The 16,618-nt window shown below is 53.7% G+C and overlaps 1 protein-coding gene across 8 annotated transcripts in view; it reads left to right on the top strand.

Moving 5' to 3' along the window:
* Positions 1-15,790, top strand: part of MIER2 (MIER family member 2) — a 36,471-nt gene extending 20,681 nt beyond the window's left edge. For 5 of the 8 annotated variants that reach the window (XM_024238226.3, XM_054538513.2, XM_024238227.3 and 2 more), the window contains 7 exons: positions 9,344-9,495; positions 9,886-9,967; positions 10,048-10,142; positions 12,437-12,561; positions 12,697-12,785; positions 13,828-14,245; positions 14,654-15,790. In XM_024238226.3, the coding sequence (XP_024093994.1) occupies positions 9,344-9,495; positions 9,886-9,967; positions 10,048-10,142; positions 12,437-12,561; positions 12,697-12,785; positions 13,828-14,245; positions 14,654-14,675 (983 nt within the window). In that variant the 3' untranslated portion in view covers positions 14,676-15,790. The remainder of the gene's footprint in view (positions 1-9,343; positions 9,496-9,885; positions 9,968-10,047; positions 10,143-12,436; positions 12,562-12,696; positions 12,786-13,827; positions 14,246-14,653) is intronic. The other 3 variants (XM_063719808.1, XM_054538511.2, XM_054538510.2) reach the window with 1 other exon arrangement.
* The last annotated feature ends 828 nt before the right edge of the window (positions 15,791-16,618 follow it).

Below are 16,618 nucleotides of genomic sequence, written 5' to 3'. Positions count from 1 at the left end.
TGCCACATTTGCCCACCCTTTCTGCCATGGGCTGCGGTCATGGTTGGTTCAGCCGTGGGTTGTGAATGCCCTTGTGTGCGTTGTTAGTGGACATAGGCACTCAGCACTTGATGGACAGTGGGGAGTCGTGTGGGAAGTGTGTGCTTAGGGTGACACATACTGCTTGAGTTTCTCACTAATGATTTGTGGGAGTTGCTCCACATTTTCGGTGTTTGCCACTGAGGGTGAATTTGCCTGAATTTTAGCCCTCCTGGTAGATAAGGACTCCTGTCCCATTGTGGTTTTAATTGGCATTTCCCTGGTGAGCACCTTTCGCAGGTGTACTGGCCATTTGGATATTCTCTCTTTGCGTGCTCCAAGCTTTCTCCCGTTTTGTTGTCTTTCCCTTTCTGATTTGTAGTCATTGACATGTTGTGGAAACAAGTCTTTGTGGGCTTTGTGCACTGCTGCTGTTTTCTCCAGTTTGTGGTTTGCCCATTGACTCTCTTAGTGATGTCTTTAATTTTAATAAAGTCCAACTTATCAATCATTATTTGAATAATTGTGTGTGTGTTCTACTTAAGGAGTGTTTGCTTACCTCAGGCTCTTGGAGATATTCTTCCACGTTTCTTTCTAGAAGATTTATTGTTTTTCCTTTCACATTTAAGGGTGTGATCCAACTTAGTTTACATTTTGGTGTATGGTGGCCGGGTGCGGTGGCTCACACCTGTCATCCCGGCACTTTGGGAGGCCGAGGTGGGAGGATTACTTGAGGTCAGGATATCGAGACCAGCCTGGCCAACATGGTGAAACCCCGTCTCTACTAAAAATACAAAAAATTAGCCGGGCATGGTGGCAGGTGCCTGTAGTCCCAGCTACTCGGGAGGCTGAGGCAGGAGAATGGTGTGAACCCGGAAGGCGGAGCTTGCAGTGAGCCGAGATAGCGCCACTGCACTCCAGCCTGGGCGACAGAGCGAGACTCTGTCTCAAAAAAAAAAAAAAAGTAAAAATAAAAAACAAAAGTCCATTGTCTCCCCCACTGAGTTGCAGTGATGCCTTTGTGATAAATCAGGTGCCTGTAAGGTGTGTCTTGTCTCACCCTGAGTCATTGTCACTGTCTCAGTTATTACAGGTTACAAGGAAGTCTGAGGTGGCCCAAGTCTTCTAACTTTGTAAGTTTTCATTGCATATCTATATAAGTTTTAAGATTAAAACTTATTTTTTTCGGCAACTGACAAGTTTTAATCTTTTTTTTTTTTTTTGAGACGGAGTCTTGCTCTGTTGCCCAGGCTGGAGTGCAGTGGCATAATCTCAGCTCACTGCAACCTCTGCCTCCCGGGTTCAAGCAGTTCTCCTGTCTCAGCCTCCCAAGTAACTGGGATTACAGGCGCCTGCCACCACGCCTAGCTAATTTTTGTATTTTTAGCAGAGATGGGGTTTCACCATGTTGGCCAAGCTGATCTCGAACTCCCGACCTCAGGTGTTCTGCCTGCCTCGGCCTCCCAAAGTGCTGGGATTACAGGCATGAGCCACTGTGCCCGGCCCATAAATTGATTTTCAAACGTTAAATTAACTGTGCACGGTGGAATAAACGCGTGTCCTGGCCATGAAGTGTTCTCTCTTGTGTTTGTGTATCACATGCACTCAGTCCTCATTATTTGTGGGTTCTGTACTGGTGAATTGCCTACTTGCTAAAATTTATTTGAAACCCCAAATCAAAACTCGCAACACCTTTATGGTCAGGCGCCAGCAGATGTGTGTAGAGTGTCAGTGAAGGTGAGTTATCTGACGTGCAGTTCCAGCCGAGGTGGGACAAGATGCTGCTCTGTCTTGTCTCTCAGATCTTTTACTGTGAGCAAGTGCCTTTCCTACCGTGTACTTAATGCCGTTTTTCACATCGTTGTGCGTTGTGTTGGCTACTTGACGGTTTAAAGGGTCCTTTAAATGTAGTGCCAACGTTCTGTCTAGTGTTCTTAAGTGGAAGAAGGCTATGATGTGCCTTTTGGAGAAAATTCGAGAAACTCCACTCAGGCGTGAGCTCTGGTGCTGCTGGCCGTGAGTTCAGTGTTAGTCCACAAGGTAGATCCAGTGAGACAGTGGTTCCCAACCTTTTTTGGCACCAGGGACTGGTTTCGTGGAAGACAATTTTTCCATGGATGTTGGAGTAGGGGGCGTGGTTTCAGGAGGAAACCGTTCCACCTCAGATCGTCAGGCATTAGATTCTCATAAGGAGTGTGCAGCCTGCATCCCTGGTGTGTGCAGTTCACAGTGGGATTTGCGCTCCTATGAGGATCTAATGCCACCACTGATCTGACAGGAGGTGGAGCTCAGGCAGTGATGCTGGCTCGCCTGCCGCTCACTTCCTGCTGTGCGGCCACTTCCTAACAGGCCATGGACCAGTGGTGGTCCGTGGCCTGGGGGTTGGGAACCCCTGCAATAACACATTTTTTAAAATTTAAATTTTATTTATTTTTTAATTTAAATTTTATTTATGTATCTGTTTTTTACATTTAAATTTTATTTATTTATCTATCTATTTAGTTTTTTGGACAAAGTCTTGCTCTGTCGCTCAGGCTGGAGTGCTGTGGTGCAATCTTGGCTCACTGCAACCTCTGCTCCCGGGCTCAAGTGATTCTCGTGCTGCAGTCTCCCGAGTAGCTGGGACTACAGATGTGCGCCACCGCACACCGGCTAATTTTTTTTTTTTTGTATATTTTGTAGAGACCAGGCTTCATCTTGTTGCCCAGACTGGTCTCAAACTCCTGGCCTCAAGTGGTTTGTCTGCCTCAGCCCCCCAGAGTGCCAGGATTACACTCATGAGCCACTGCACCCGGCCTGCAGTAAGGCGTCTTTAAGTGGACATCTGAAACAAGTTTATGTATTGATTGGTTGATGAAAATGCTGTATATCCCCTGGTGCAGTGATTACGTGCTCGCTGTGAGCACCTGGATTAATGAAAACACATATGTATTTAATCCCTTCCCTCCTCAGTTTGATGTGCTCACATTTATGATTTTTGCATGTATGTTCATGGAGGTACTGGCCTGTCCTTTTATTTTTATTTGTCCATGTCTGGTTTTGGTACCAGAGTTATGCTGCTTTTGTGAATGTGTTTGGAAGTGTGCCTTTTTCCTAACCTCTGGAGGAATTATTCTTTAAGATGTAAGAGGCCAGGAGTGGGGGCTCATGCCTTTAATCCCAGCACTTTGGGAGGCTGAGGTGGGTGGATCACGAGGTCAGGAGAACAGCCTGACCAACATGGTGAAACCCTGTCTCTACTAAAAATACAAAAATTAGCTGAGCATGGTGGCGTGCAACTGTAGTCCCAGCTACTAGGGAGGCTGAGGCAGGAGAATCACTTGAACCCGGGAGGCGGAGGTTGCAGTGAGCCAAGATTTCGCCATTGCACTCCAGCCTGGGTGACAGAGCAAGACTCCATCTCAAAAACAAAAACAAAAAGTTTTATCAATTATATTACTCTTTACAAAGGACTAACTTTAGCTTTGTTCATGTCTCTCTGTTGCTGGATTTCTGTTTTTTACTCTTTGTGTGTGTGTGTGACAGGGTCTCGCTCTATTGCCCAGGCTGGAGTTCAGTGGTACAATATTGACTCACTGGAAACTTCGCCTCCAAGGTTCAAACGATTCTCCTGCCGCAGCCTCCTGAGTAGCTGGGACTACAGGCGCCCGCCACCACGCCTGGCTAATTTTTATATTTTTAGTAGAGATGGGGTTTCACCATGTTGGCCAGGCTGGTCTCGAACTCCTGACCTCAGGTGATCCACCCACCTTGGCCTCCCAAAGAGCTGGGAATACAGGCATGAACCAGCGCCCAGCCTTTACACTGTTTTTTTTTTGAGACAGAGTCTCGCCTGTGGCCCAGGCTGGAGTGCAGTGGCGCCATCTCGGCTCACTGCAAGTTCCGCCTCCTGAGTTCACACCATTCTCCTGCCTCAGCCTCCCGAGTAGCTGGGATTACAGGCGCCCACCACCAACGCCCGGCTAGTTTTTTTTTATTTTTTAGTAGAGACGGGGTTTCACTGTGTTAGCCAGGATGGTCTCGATCTCCTGACCTCATGATCTACCCGCCTTGGCCTCCCGAAGTGTTGGGATTACAGGTGTGAGCCACCGCGCCCGGCCTCCTTTTACTGATTTTTAATTGAATTACACTGTGGTCAGAAAACATACTCTGTGATTTCAGTTCTTTGTAATTAGTTGCACCTCGCTTTATGACCAGTATTTGATCTGTTTTGGTAAATGTTGTACGTGTTTGAAAAGAGTGTGTTGTGCCGTTGTTGGGAGGAATTTTCCGTGTATTCCCTTGGATCCGTTGGGTAATTGTTGTTCACATCATCTGTATTCTCACTTAATTTTTTTGGCTGCTTGTTCTATTTACTGAAAGATTGTTAATGACCTCCTCTGATTGTGGATTGTCTATTTCCCCTTTTTAATTCTGTCCATTTTTACTTCACATTGCGGCTTTATTATTAAGTGCATACACGTTAAGATTGCTTTGTCTTCGTGTTGAATTGTTTCTTTTACCATTGTGACATGTCTCTCTGTAGTAATACTTCTTACCGTAAATAAGTACTTAATCTGCCATCAGTGTGACCATGGCAGCTTTTTGTTGATTTGTTTAGTGTTTGCATGGTTTTTTCCCATTCTTTTTATCATTCTAGATTCCTATATTTGAAGTGTATTTTCTATAATGGCACATGTTTAGATCTTGTTTTTTTGAGACGGAGTCTCTGGAGTGCAGTGGCATAATCTCCACTCACTGCAGCCTCTGCCTCCCGGGTTCAAGCAATTCTTCCCCCTCAGCCTCCCAAGTAGCTGCAATTACAGGCGTCCGCCACCATGCCCAGCTAATTTTTGTATTTTTAGTAGAGATGGTTTTCACCATGTTGGCCAGGCTGGTCTCAATCTCTAGACCTCAAGTGACCTGCCCACTTCGGCCTCCCAATGTGCTGGGATTATAGGTGTGAGCCACTGTGTCCGACCTAGATCTTATTTTTAATTGTCTGAGAAAATCATTGTCTTTTAATAGACTTTTTAGTCCATTTACATTTTTTAGATCACTTGTATGTCATGTAATTATAAAACAATTGTGTAATGCCGCCGTCTTGCTCTTTGCTTTCTGTGTGTTCCATCTGTTCTTTGTTTTTTGTTTGTTTTTATTTTTTTTTGAGACAGAGTCTCACTCTTGTTGCCCAGGCTGGAGTGCAGTGATGCGCTCTTACTTCACTGCAACCTCCACCTCCTGGGTTCAAGTGATTCTCCTGCCTTAGCCTCCCAAGTAGCTGGGATTACAGGCATCCACCACCATGCCTGGATAATTTTGTATTTTTATTTTATTTATTTATTTTTTCTGAGACAGTGTCTCGCTTTGTCACCCAGGCTGGAGTGCAGTGGCGCGATCTCAGCTCACTGCAAGCTCCGCCTCCCAGGTTCATGCCATTCTCCTGCCTCAGCCTCCTGAGTAGCTGGGACTACAGGCACCTGCCATGACGCCCGGCTAATGTTTTGTATTTTTAGTAGAGACGAGGTTTCACCATGTTAGCCAGGATGGTGTCGATCTCCTGAGCTCGTGATCCGCCTGCCTCAGCGTCCCAAAGTGCTGGGATTACAGGTGCCTGCCACCACGCCCGGCCTAATTTTGTATTTTTAGTAGAGACGGGTTGTCTCCACGTTGGTCAGGATGGTCTTGATCTCCTGACCTCGTGATTCGCCCACCTCGGCCTCCCAAAGTGCTGGTATTACAGGCGTGAGCCACTGGACCTGGCCTGTTCTTTGTTTTTTAATTTTTTTATATCTTCTTTTGGATTAATTAAATAGGTTTATTTGGTCCTCCTGTTTCAGCTTATAAGTTTTAGTTTTAGCGCTTTAGAGGTTACAACATGAATTATTGACTTATCACAGTCTACATTTTTTTTGAGACAGAGTCTTGCTCTGTCGCCCAGGCTGGAGTACAGTGGTGTGATCTCGGCTCACTGCAACCTCCGCCTCCTGGGCTCAAGCGATTCTCCTGCCTCAGCCTCCCAAGTAGCTGGGACTACAGGCACACGCCACCATCCCCAGCTAATTTTTGTATTTTTAGTAGGGATGAGGTTTCACTGTGTTGGCTGTGCTGGTCTTGAACTCCTGACCTCCAGTGACCTCAGCCTCCCAAAGTGCTGACGTTACAGGAGTGAGCCACCACACTGGGCCTCACAGATTGAAATAAGTACATTCTAGTTCCCCTACAATGCAAGAAACAGTTTAACTCAGTTTACCTGCCCCCTGCCTTTTGTGCTATCGTTAATTCTACATATTGGCCGGGCGTGGTGTCTCACGCCTATAATCCCAGCACTTTGGGAGGCCGAGGTGGGCAGATTGCCTGAGGTCAGGAATTTGAGACCAGCCTGGCCAACATAGTGAAACCCTGTCTCTACTAAAAATAAAAAAATTAGCCAGGCGTGGTGGCAGGTGCCTGTAGTCCCAGCTACTCGGGAGGTTGAGGCAGGAGAATCGCTTGAACCCCGGAAATGGAGGTTGCAGTGAGCCGAGATCACACCACTGTACTCCAACCTGGGGGACAGAGCAAGACTCCATCTCCAAAAAAAAAAAAAAAAAATCTACATATCAGAAGATTATAACGTTGTTTTAAACAGTGAACATTCTTTGTGTTTATCCTATCCACATATTTCCTCCAACTTCCATTTGGAATCATTTCCTTCAGCCCGAAGAACTTCCTTTGTAATAGGCCTTGTGCTTTCTTTCAGCATTTTTTGTCTGAAAAGCCTGGATTTTTGCTTTTGTTCTTTAAAGCATATTTTCATGGCATGTTTTTCCAGGTTTGCTGGGTGTTTTCTTTCAACATTTGAACAGTTTCATTCCATTGCGTTTTGGCTGTCGTCGTTTCTGTTGAGAAGTCAGAGGACGGTCTTACTGTTTCCTCTGAAATCATCGTGCCCTTTTCTCTCCTAAGATTTGTTTCCTTTCCTTTATTTATTTGTTTTTAACCAGTTTGACTCTGACGTGCCTGTGCACACATCTTTTTGTGTCCTTGTATTTACCCTGAGTTTCCTGACTCTGTGGGTTGGTATCAGTTGTCAGTTTTGAAGAATTCTTGGCTATTATCTCTTCAGATTTTGTGCTGCCTCCTCCTTTGCTTTTTCTGTGACTCATTTGTACGTATCTTAGAGGTTGCCTCATTGTCTTGTACCTATCCTAAACTGTGTTCTTTCCTTTTAGACTTTAGTTTTGGTCTTGTAAACATTGGTTTCCTTTTGATTCCGCTAATTGTGTTTTGTGCTGTGTTCAGGCTGCTGGTAAAAAAGCTTTTCAGTGGGTCCATTCGGGTATTGTATTTTCCAGTCCTGGAAGGTCCTTGAGATTCTTTTCTATAAATTTCAAGTCTCTGCTGAGACTCTCCGGCTTTTTGTCCATTTCCTTAACATATTAATCCTAGTTAGATTGAAGTCTTTGTCTGCTGACTCTTAACATCGGCTGTGTGTAGACCTGCTTTGTTGTCTGATGTTTTCTCGTTTTGTTTGTTTGTTTGAGACGGAGTCTCACTCTTGTCGCCTAGGCTGGAGTGCAGTGGCACGATCTTGGCTCACTGCAACCTCCGCCTCCCGGGTTCAAGTGATTCTCCTCCCTCAGCCTCCCGAGTAGCTGAGATTACAGGCGCCCACCACCACGCCTGGCTAATTTTTGTATTTTTAGTAGAGCTGGGGTTTCGCCATGCTTGCCAGGCTGGTCTCGAACTCCTGACCTCAGGTGACCCGCCTGCCTCAGCCTCCCAATGTGCTGGGATGACAGGTGTGAGCCACCACGCCCGGCCTTGTTTTCTTGTTTTATTCTGAGACAGGGTCTTGCTCTATTGCCCAGGCTGGAGTGCAGTGGCGCCATTGTGGCTCATCGCAACCTCAACCTCCTGGGCTCAATCCCACCGTAGCCTCGATCCCACCGTAGCCTCGATCCCACCGTAGCCTCAATCCCACCGTAGCCTCACCCACCTCCTGGGCTCAATCCCACCGTAGCCTCGATCCCACCGTAGCCTCAATCCCACTGTAGCTGGGACTACGGACATGTGCCTGTCCAACGTTTGAAATTTTTTGTAGAGATGGAGTGTGTGGGTCTCAAATTCTGGCCTCAACCAATCCTCCCACGTCAGCCTCCCAGAGTGCTGGGATTACAGGCATGAGCCCTCACATCCGGTTAATGTTTTTCCCTCGTGTTTTCCCACCCTTCATATGCTAGGCTGTACGTGGTGTTCTTTTTCTCCAGAGATGGTCTGCTGTTTTCTTGGAGACCACCTCGGTCCAAGCAGGGCTCAGGTGTCGCCTGTGGAGATGGAGAAAGGTGGCTGTGGTGTCTGCCTGTTTTCCTCATGGCCATGAGGACCAGGAGAGGCACCCGCTTGGTGGGGCACAGCACCAACCTGGGAGCTAGTTACCGCGTCAGCCCCCAGCAGTGGAGACTCCCGTGTGGAGCTGTTTTTCCCCAGTGCGTTTTTCACTTTTCTTCCCATGCTCTGATTTTGTTTTTTATTTGTTGGTTTGCTTTGTTTGGGTTCCTGTGCCTCTTTACTGGATAATCGAGAGGTGCTGGCACTTGAGCCTTGCCAGACCTGGCCCTGAGCTCTCCCCTGCCTTGTCCCCAATCATGTCCCTCACCACAGCTGGAGGCTGCGTCCCTCCCTTTGCCAAAAGCCAATTGCATCCGAGGTCGTGGACTTTTCCTCCCCTCTATGAACACATCTGCCATCCACACCAGCTACCAGGGGTAGGACGTCTCTCCAGCGGTAATGCACCTTCTGGCCGTGGCTCTTCAGATTCCAGGGTTAGAGCGCAACAGTGCCTGTGGGGGCTCCCGCTTGTCCACGGGCCCAAGTCTCAGCTGCCTTTATCCAGAGTTGGGGGCCTCCTTGCTGCTCCCTCAGGCCTCTGCATTTCAGGTGCTCTTGTAGCTGTGCAGCCTGAAGCCAGCCTCACCTCACTGGTCTCACTACTTAGAACCCCCTGTGCAGAGTCCTTGCTCAGAATTCCCCTGCCCCAGATCTAGGCTACCCACAGCTTCCTCTGACCCCTTGGCTGGATCAGGCGCCCCTGCTGACCGCTTATGACTCCCTGCACTTGGTCGTTGGGATACAGGCCTATGTCTGGTGCCCAGAGCCTGCTCTGGACCCACTCGGTAGTTGAATTGAGCACAGCAGCACCAAGCCCAGGAGGAGCGCAGCAATGGCGGCCCAGGGCTTGGGTAAGGGAAGGCGGACAGTGCATCCTCCTTGTCAGGGGCTGAGTTGGCTGCTCTGCTTGTCCTGGCGTGTGTGGGTGCAGATTGGGTTCCTGCAACCTGACCTTTGCCCTCTGCTTGTGCAGTCTACGAGAACGAAGACCAGCTGCTCTGGGACCCCAGCGTCCTCCCTGAGAGGGAGGTGGAGGAGTTCCTGTACAGGGCGGTGAAGCGGCGTTGGCACGAGATGGCCGGGCCTCAGCTCCCAGAGGGAGAAGCCGTGAAAGACAGTGAGCAGGTGGGGGCTGCCATGCCGGGGACAGAGGGGCTGAGGGCTGCAGCGGCGTGGGCCAGAGCTCACACCCCAGTGCCTCCAGGGGCCAGGCAGGGCAGAGGGGAGGGCAGGGGTCAGGTGTGCGGGGGCCTGGGCACTGGCACAGCTACTCAGGTCAGAAGGGGGCCAATTAAAACCACGTATCAGGGAGGAGGTGTAGACGCCTTCGGGTATCTGCAAGGGGATGTTGACACCCCTGATGTCACTCCCTGGATAGAGATGTAGGTGGCCCTGACATCGCCCAGGGGGGTGGTGTGGACGGCCCCTGATGTCACTCCCTGGATGGTATAGACAGTTCTTGCTTTCGGCTCCTGGGCTGAGCCCATAGGAAGAGCCAACACGTCCTCTCCCCAGGCGCTGTACGAGTTGGTGAAATGCAACTTCAATGTGGAGGAGGCCCTGCGAAGGCTGCGGTTCAACGTGAAGGTGATCCGAGGTGAGCAGCGGCCTGGGCCTTTCTTCCGCTGCGGCCCCACCCTGGGCACTGCTGACCAGTCTCCCCGGCCGTTTTTGCAGATGGGCTCTGTGCTTGGAGTGAAGAGGAGTGCAGGAACTTTGAGCACGGCTTCCGTGTGCATGGAAAGAACTTTCACCTGATCCAGGCCAACAAGGTGCGGACCCCACTTCCAGCTCCACCGGGGGCTTCTCGATCTGGGGAGGGGCTCAGGGTCAGCAGACGCACAGCACACGGCCGACTCCACTGCCAGGCTCCACCGGGGGCTTCTCGATCTGGGGAGGGGCTCAGGGTCAGCAGACGCACAGCACACGCCGACTGGAGGCCTGAAGCCCCGTGTCCCGTGTCCACCTCATCACCGTGTGCCCATTGCTGTCTTCTGCAGTTTCTGCTACTGACTTCTGTGGGCCCCTTTCCTGTCCCCACAAGAACAAGGCTCTGGTTTTGGGAAAGAATGTGCCAAAAGCTGAATTCTAGTAGTTGTTTCTGCCTCACATTCCACCCCAGGGCCCTGGGTACCTCATCTTCATGTCTGTGTCCTCTGAGCAGAGCCCACTGGCTCAGTGTCCAGCATTGGCCCCAAAGCAGAACCCCTGACACCTGGGGACCAGGGGTCTCCTGGTTCCCTCCTCCAGGGACCCAGGTCCTTCTGCCACCTGGGACAAACCCTCGTGACAGGCAGGTGCTGCCAAGTGCTGGGGCCTTCTGCCCTTCCTTAGACCTTCCCCACGTCCTCTGTGGGTCTCTGCATGTCTGCAGCAGTGCCCTCTGCCCTGTGGCTTCTTGAGTGGTAACTTCCAAGCCAGCCTCTTGGCAGTCAGACATCTCTGGCTGAAAACCTTCCCGTGGCTCTGACCAGTGGCTTCTCCGCCTCTGTCCACGCCCCGGTTGGGCACCGAGTCCCTTCAGGACCAGTGGGCTGTGGCCTTCTTGTTGCTGAGCCTTGCTTCTGCGTCATGTCCTGGGACCGTGCTCCATTTGGGGCCCGATGTCTTCCACTGAAGGGCTTGGGTGAGGAGGCGCCTGCCCTGGGCTGGTTGTACGGCCCAGGACGTTGCTCGGGTGACTGTGCGGTGCCATGCGCAGGAGCGATAGACTGTCCTTGTCAGACTCCAGCACCACGTGGTGTTTTGATTGGAGACAGCTGGGTGAGGTGTGGCTGGAGTGTGGTACTCCCGCGCTACACTTGGAGCCCCTGTCAAGTTTCTGTAGCTCCGGGCCGTGTTTCTACAGCTCTGGGCGGTGTTTCTACAGCTCCGGGCCGTGTTTCTATATCTCCGGGCAGTGTTTCTATAGCTCCGGGCCGTATTCCTATAGCTCCCGGTGTTTCTATAGCTCCGGGCCGTGTTTTTGTAACTCCCAGCCGTGTTTCTTGAGCTCCCGGCAGGTCCTGGCCCAGCCAACAAGGGGCTGTGTGTAGCCAGCACACTTTGGTCAGACTGCTGTCTGGAATGGGACAGGGAGCCAGTGCGTATTTCAGCCTGGCCCTTCACAGAAGAGCTCCCTCATGACGTGCGTTTGAGGTTTGCCCTGCAGAGAGGTTGTCTCGGTCTCACCCCCAGGCAGGACCCCACGTTGTTCTCGCAGTGGTGAGCACTGGGCATCCTCGTTCTGGGTAGTGGTGGGTTAGTTGCCCCAGAGCATGTCCAAGTGAGGGGGTCTTTTCCGCCATCACCAGCAGTGGCCACAGCCTCAAGCTCTCTGTGGGATGAGCCTCCCGGGTGGAGATGCTGGAGGTGTTGCCAGGTGTGCGCCCAGCTCTGTGCCAGGTGCCATGTGGAACGCACTTGATGTGTGTCCCTTCTTGTCTCTCTGAAGCCTTATGTGCATGTGTGTTTGGCCTTTATGTGCTACGTTGTGAGTTTTGAGTCGGTTTCACAGAACCCACGTGTCCTTCCGTGGTGTCTTCTGTGCACTTGGGAAGCATTCGCTGGGCCCTGGAGGGATGTGTTCGGCGGGAAAGCAGGCGCTGCGGGCTTGTGCCTCTTCCTTCCGGGGCAGGGGCTCAGTCCAGGAGTCTGTGGACCCGGGGGTTGTCACTCCAACTCCCACCCCGGGCCTGTGAGAAGCAGGCAGATGAGGTGGACGCAACTGGCCCATGGCTCATGGTCTGGAATAGGGTGGGCGAGCAGTAGACAGGGGCCTGGAGGGTTCGTTTGTCTGGCTGATGCTACAGAAGGGAAAGAGGGGTCTCAAGCCAGGAGCTGGGGGGCTCTGAGGGGGCTTGAAACAGGAGGCAGTGCCGCAGTGCTCCAAGCCCCCGTTCCCCGTGGTGGGCATAGCCTGTGGGCCTGTTAGGGTCATGGGTCGGGGGGTCTTGCGTTATCTGAGAGTGGTGGGTGCTGTGCTCCTTCTGTGCTGTCCCGGGGTCCCAGGACATCCTGGGATGGTGGTGCAGGTGCCGGGGCTGGGCAGCCAGGGACAGAGATGGCTCCTGACCCTTCCCCGCAGGTGCGCACACGGTCAGTGGGCGAGTGTGTCGAGTACTACTACCTGTGGAAGAAGTCGGAGCGCTACGACTACTTCGCCCAGCAGACGCGGCTGGGCCGGAGGAAGTACGTCCCGTCTGGAACCACGTGCGTGCAGCGCTCCCCAGCAGTAACGATGGGCGGTCACCCCGCCGGGGGTGGGCTCGTGGGCGCCTGGGCGGCACCTCCTGGGTGGGGGCGTCCATCCTGTCTGCTGCCCCTCATGGCGCCCTCTCCCCACAGGGACGCAGACCAGGACCTGGATGGCAGCGACCCCGATGGCCCCGGCCGTCCACGCCCGGAGCAGGACACCCTGACCAGGATGCGCACAGGTGAGGCTTGGGAAGTATCTCCTGCCCTGGGGGCGGCCACGGGTCTGGAGCCGTGAGTGAGGCCCGGTGGAGCCTCTCCTGCCTGGCGCCCTGTGCTGGGCCAGCCTCGCCAGGAGGAGTGGGCGTCTGGGTGGTGGAGGGCAGCCACGTGATGTGGATGCCGCTCTGTGCACCTGGCTGGGAGAGGGGAGGACAGGGATTACGCTTACCCTCTGGGCTTGCGGGAGGGGTGCATGTGGCCCCACCACTGGGGAGCCCCATATGGTGAGGTTGGAGTATTTACCAGGCCTCAGTCTCCGGGGAGGGCCTGCCTGCCCCAGGGTGGGGACTTAGCCCATCACCAGGACACTCAGGAAGGACAGGGTGTCCAGAGCCGTCGCCAGGATCTTGCACCTGAGGCCATGACAGAGCACAGCAGGGCCTTGGGTAGGGACCGTGTCCGATGGTGGTGTCTGATGTGGCGTCCGATGGTGGAGACCCACACGGGGAGGGTGCAAACGAGGATCCTTTGCTTTCTGGCTCTGTGTTTAGATGGTTGAGTCTGGGAGGGTCCTCCATTTCCAGAATCTGGTTGTTTCCATAGTTTGTTTGCCAGAGGGTGTCCACCTTGGCTACTTCCTAGAATTGTGGTGAGGCCCTGTGTGCTGCCTGTGGGAACAAAACTTTCACAGACCCTGTATTAACCCTCACAGTGCCCCCGGCATTGTTTACACCTAAGTCTGTGTATTCCACAGACCCTGTATTTACCCTCTGCAGTGCCCCCGGTATTGTTTACACCTATGTCTATTGTATTCTGCTCTTTTTAAAGATGTGGGTTGTGACCCACTCAGTTGATTTTATGAACTAAAATCTACTTCTAAAGCTGAGGCCCTTAACCTGGGGCTCTCGGATTTCAGTGTAACTGGTTTCTTTTGTATTCGTGTGGAGGCTTTTCTGGGGAGGGATCCACAGGCTTTGCTGGACCCAGCAAGGTTAAGCAGGAGCCTGCACAGGAGCCGAGGCTGTGGGCAGTCCCCACCCTCTGTTGCATTCTCTTTCACAGACCCACTGAGCGTGGATGGCACGGCCGGTGGTCTCGATGAGCCTGGAGTGGCCTCTGATGGACTCCCATCATCGGAGCCAGGGCCGTGTTCCTTCCAGCAGCTGGATGAGCCCCCTGCTGTACCTCTGTCCCATCGGCCCCCAGCCCTGGCTGACCCAGCCTCATACCCGCCAGCTGTCACTGCTCCCGAGCCAGACGCCAGCCCAAGGCTGGCTGTGGACTTCGCCCTGCCCAAGGAGCTGCCCCTCATCTCCAGCCATGTGGACCTGAGCGGGGATCCGGAGGAGACTGTGGCCCCTGCACAGGTGGCTTTGTCGGTCACTGAGTTTGGACTCATCGGCATTGGGGACGTGAACCCCTTCCTGGCCGCCCACCCCACGTGCCCGGCCCCCGGGCTACACTCGGAGCCCCTGTCACAGTGAGTGCCACCCCATGCCCGGAGCCTCCGCAACACTCCAACTGAGGTCCCCCCAGCCCTCAGGCTGAGCCGAGGAGATTGGGAGGCATTTGCCCCAAGGACCCAAGGACAGCGTGGCTCCACGAGCAGGCTGTCAGTGTGTCTTTAGGTTTATTCTTTACTTTTATGTATTTTTTGACTGGAGAATACATTCATGTGGTCCACATTCTCCACAAATGGGGGCAGGTGCCAGGCTATCCCACCCCTGCTCCAGCCACCAGCTCCCCCCAGGGCACCCCGGGCCCTGCTGCCATAGGCTGTCGGGGAGGCAAGGCTGGGAGTCTCGAGTCCAGCACTCAGCACTGGGCTGTGCAGGCACGTGGGGCCGCACTGACACTCTCTGCGTCTCTCTTGGTCTCTCCCCTGCAGCTGTAACGTGATGACCTGCTGACTCCTGGCCGCGGGCGGCGTATGCGGCCCAGACTGGACTTAGCGCTGCCGCTGGGCCCGCCTCTGTCAGTCTTCCTGACCCCTTCCCCACCCCCTGGGCCTTGGGGTGGCGCCTCCTTCTGCTTCAGAACACGCCAGGACTGGGGTGAGGTGGCTGGGCCGTGAGCCCTTGCCCCTGTCCACACAGACTGGACCCATGGCCACACCCAACGCCGTCAGCGCCCGGCACTGCCACCCGGGTCCGGGCTGCTGCCTGCACGTGGGATCCGTCGGGCAGCCGGGGACAGAAAAGACCCGGCCCTTGGGACACAGGGCAGAGCCGGCCACCTAGTCCCTTCCAGCCAGCAGAGGCGAGGGAAGGCGTCACTGCCCCGGCGGGGAGACGGGCAGGACGCCCCGCCCCGCACCAGCAGCTTCCGCCGGGGCACCCTCAGCTCCCTGCTTGGCTCTGTCTCTCCACACCCAGCAGGGCCACGGGCTGCCCCAGCCCTGGGGGTCATGGGCAGCTGCTACTCAGTGCCAACCCCGTGGGGCACAGAGCCATATACCTCGCTGTCCGGCCCCCACCCCAGCCTCGCCTTCCCACCCCATTGTCTCCACTTCAGGAAAAGCCGCACTTTACACCCCCACCTGCCTCTTCCCCCTCCATCCCTGCTCCCCGATCCTGAGCGGTTGGGGTGGGGTCCCTCAGCAACCCCAGGCGTGGGTTTGAGGAGACAGGTGATTTACACACCCCTTTGCTGTCCTCCCCTGGTACCAAGGCAGGGAGCCTCCGGAGGAACCGGCCCTGCTGGCCACACAGGGGCCAGACTCCAGCCTGTTCCCCAGCCCTACAGGTCTTCCTTCTGTGGGAAGCTTCCCAGCAAGATGGCTTGGAGTCCTGGTCCCCCTCCTCCCTGGCTCCCTCGTTCGTTTCTGTTTCTGTTTACACATTGGAGTGGGGTCCTCCGTGGGCGGCGGCGCGCCCTGCCCCGGGTGTCGTCCAGCCTCTTGTGCTCGAGCCCCTTTCCGAGTTGGACTCGACCATCCCTCACCCCACCAAGGACCACACTGTGAAGTGATAACTGCCTTGAACCCCCCTTTGCTGTTTTATTTATTAAACTTGATTTGAAGCCCGGGGTGCCTTGTGGTGGATCGGGTGGGGGCTGGGGCGGCAGGTGTCCTCGTCATCTCACCTGGGGGCCTGCATGTCTGTTGGAGGATCCGGGATAAGTCGTGAGCAACACAGGCGAGGGGTGCACTTGGGGCATGACGTGGTGGGCTACGTATTGTTCACGTCAGTAAGGGAATCGTGGCCACGATGACGGGATGTGAGGACGGCTCACGTCTGGGTAGAGGTGGTCAGGGCAGCCTCCTAGAAGTGATATTTAAGCTGAAACATGAAGGAGAATGGGCCTCCTTTGCTGAGTTTGCCGAGAGGCCTGGCAGGCGTGACAGCAGATGCAGAGGACAGAAGCCTGGGTCTCCAGAAGAAGCTGAGGGCACAGAGGCCAGAGGCTGGGCGGGGTGGGGACAGTAGGTCATGAGGCTGGGTTTTGTTCTTGGTGTGGAAGCCACTTGAGGTCTGCATTGTTTTTTTGTTTTGTTTTGTTTTGCTTTTTTTTTTAGACGGGGTCTCACACTGTCACCAGGCTGGAGTGCAGTGGTGCGATCTCGGCTCACTGCAACCTCTGCTTCCCGAGTTCACGCGATTCTCCTGCCTCAGCCTCCCGAGTAGCTGGGATTACAGGCGCCCGCCACCATGCCCAGCTACTTTTTGTATTTTTTGTAGAGATGGGGTTTCCCCTTATTGGCCAGGATGGTCTCTATCTCTTGACCTCGTGTTCTCCCGCCTCGGCCTCCCCAAGTGCTGGGATTACAGGCATGAGCCACCGCGCCCGGCTGAGGTCTGCATTGTTAATAGCGCCCTGCAGGGACAGTGCAGGCTGGTTGGGTTGCATATTG

Source organism: Pongo abelii, chromosome 20 (assembly GCF_028885655.2).
Source record: "Pongo abelii isolate AG06213 chromosome 20, NHGRI_mPonAbe1-v2.0_pri, whole genome shotgun sequence".
NCBI classification, from domain to species: Eukaryota; Metazoa; Chordata; class Mammalia; order Primates; family Hominidae; genus Pongo; species Pongo abelii.
The sequence above is the reverse complement of the archived record's forward strand: the minus strand, read 5'-3'. Positions and strand labels throughout refer to the sequence as shown.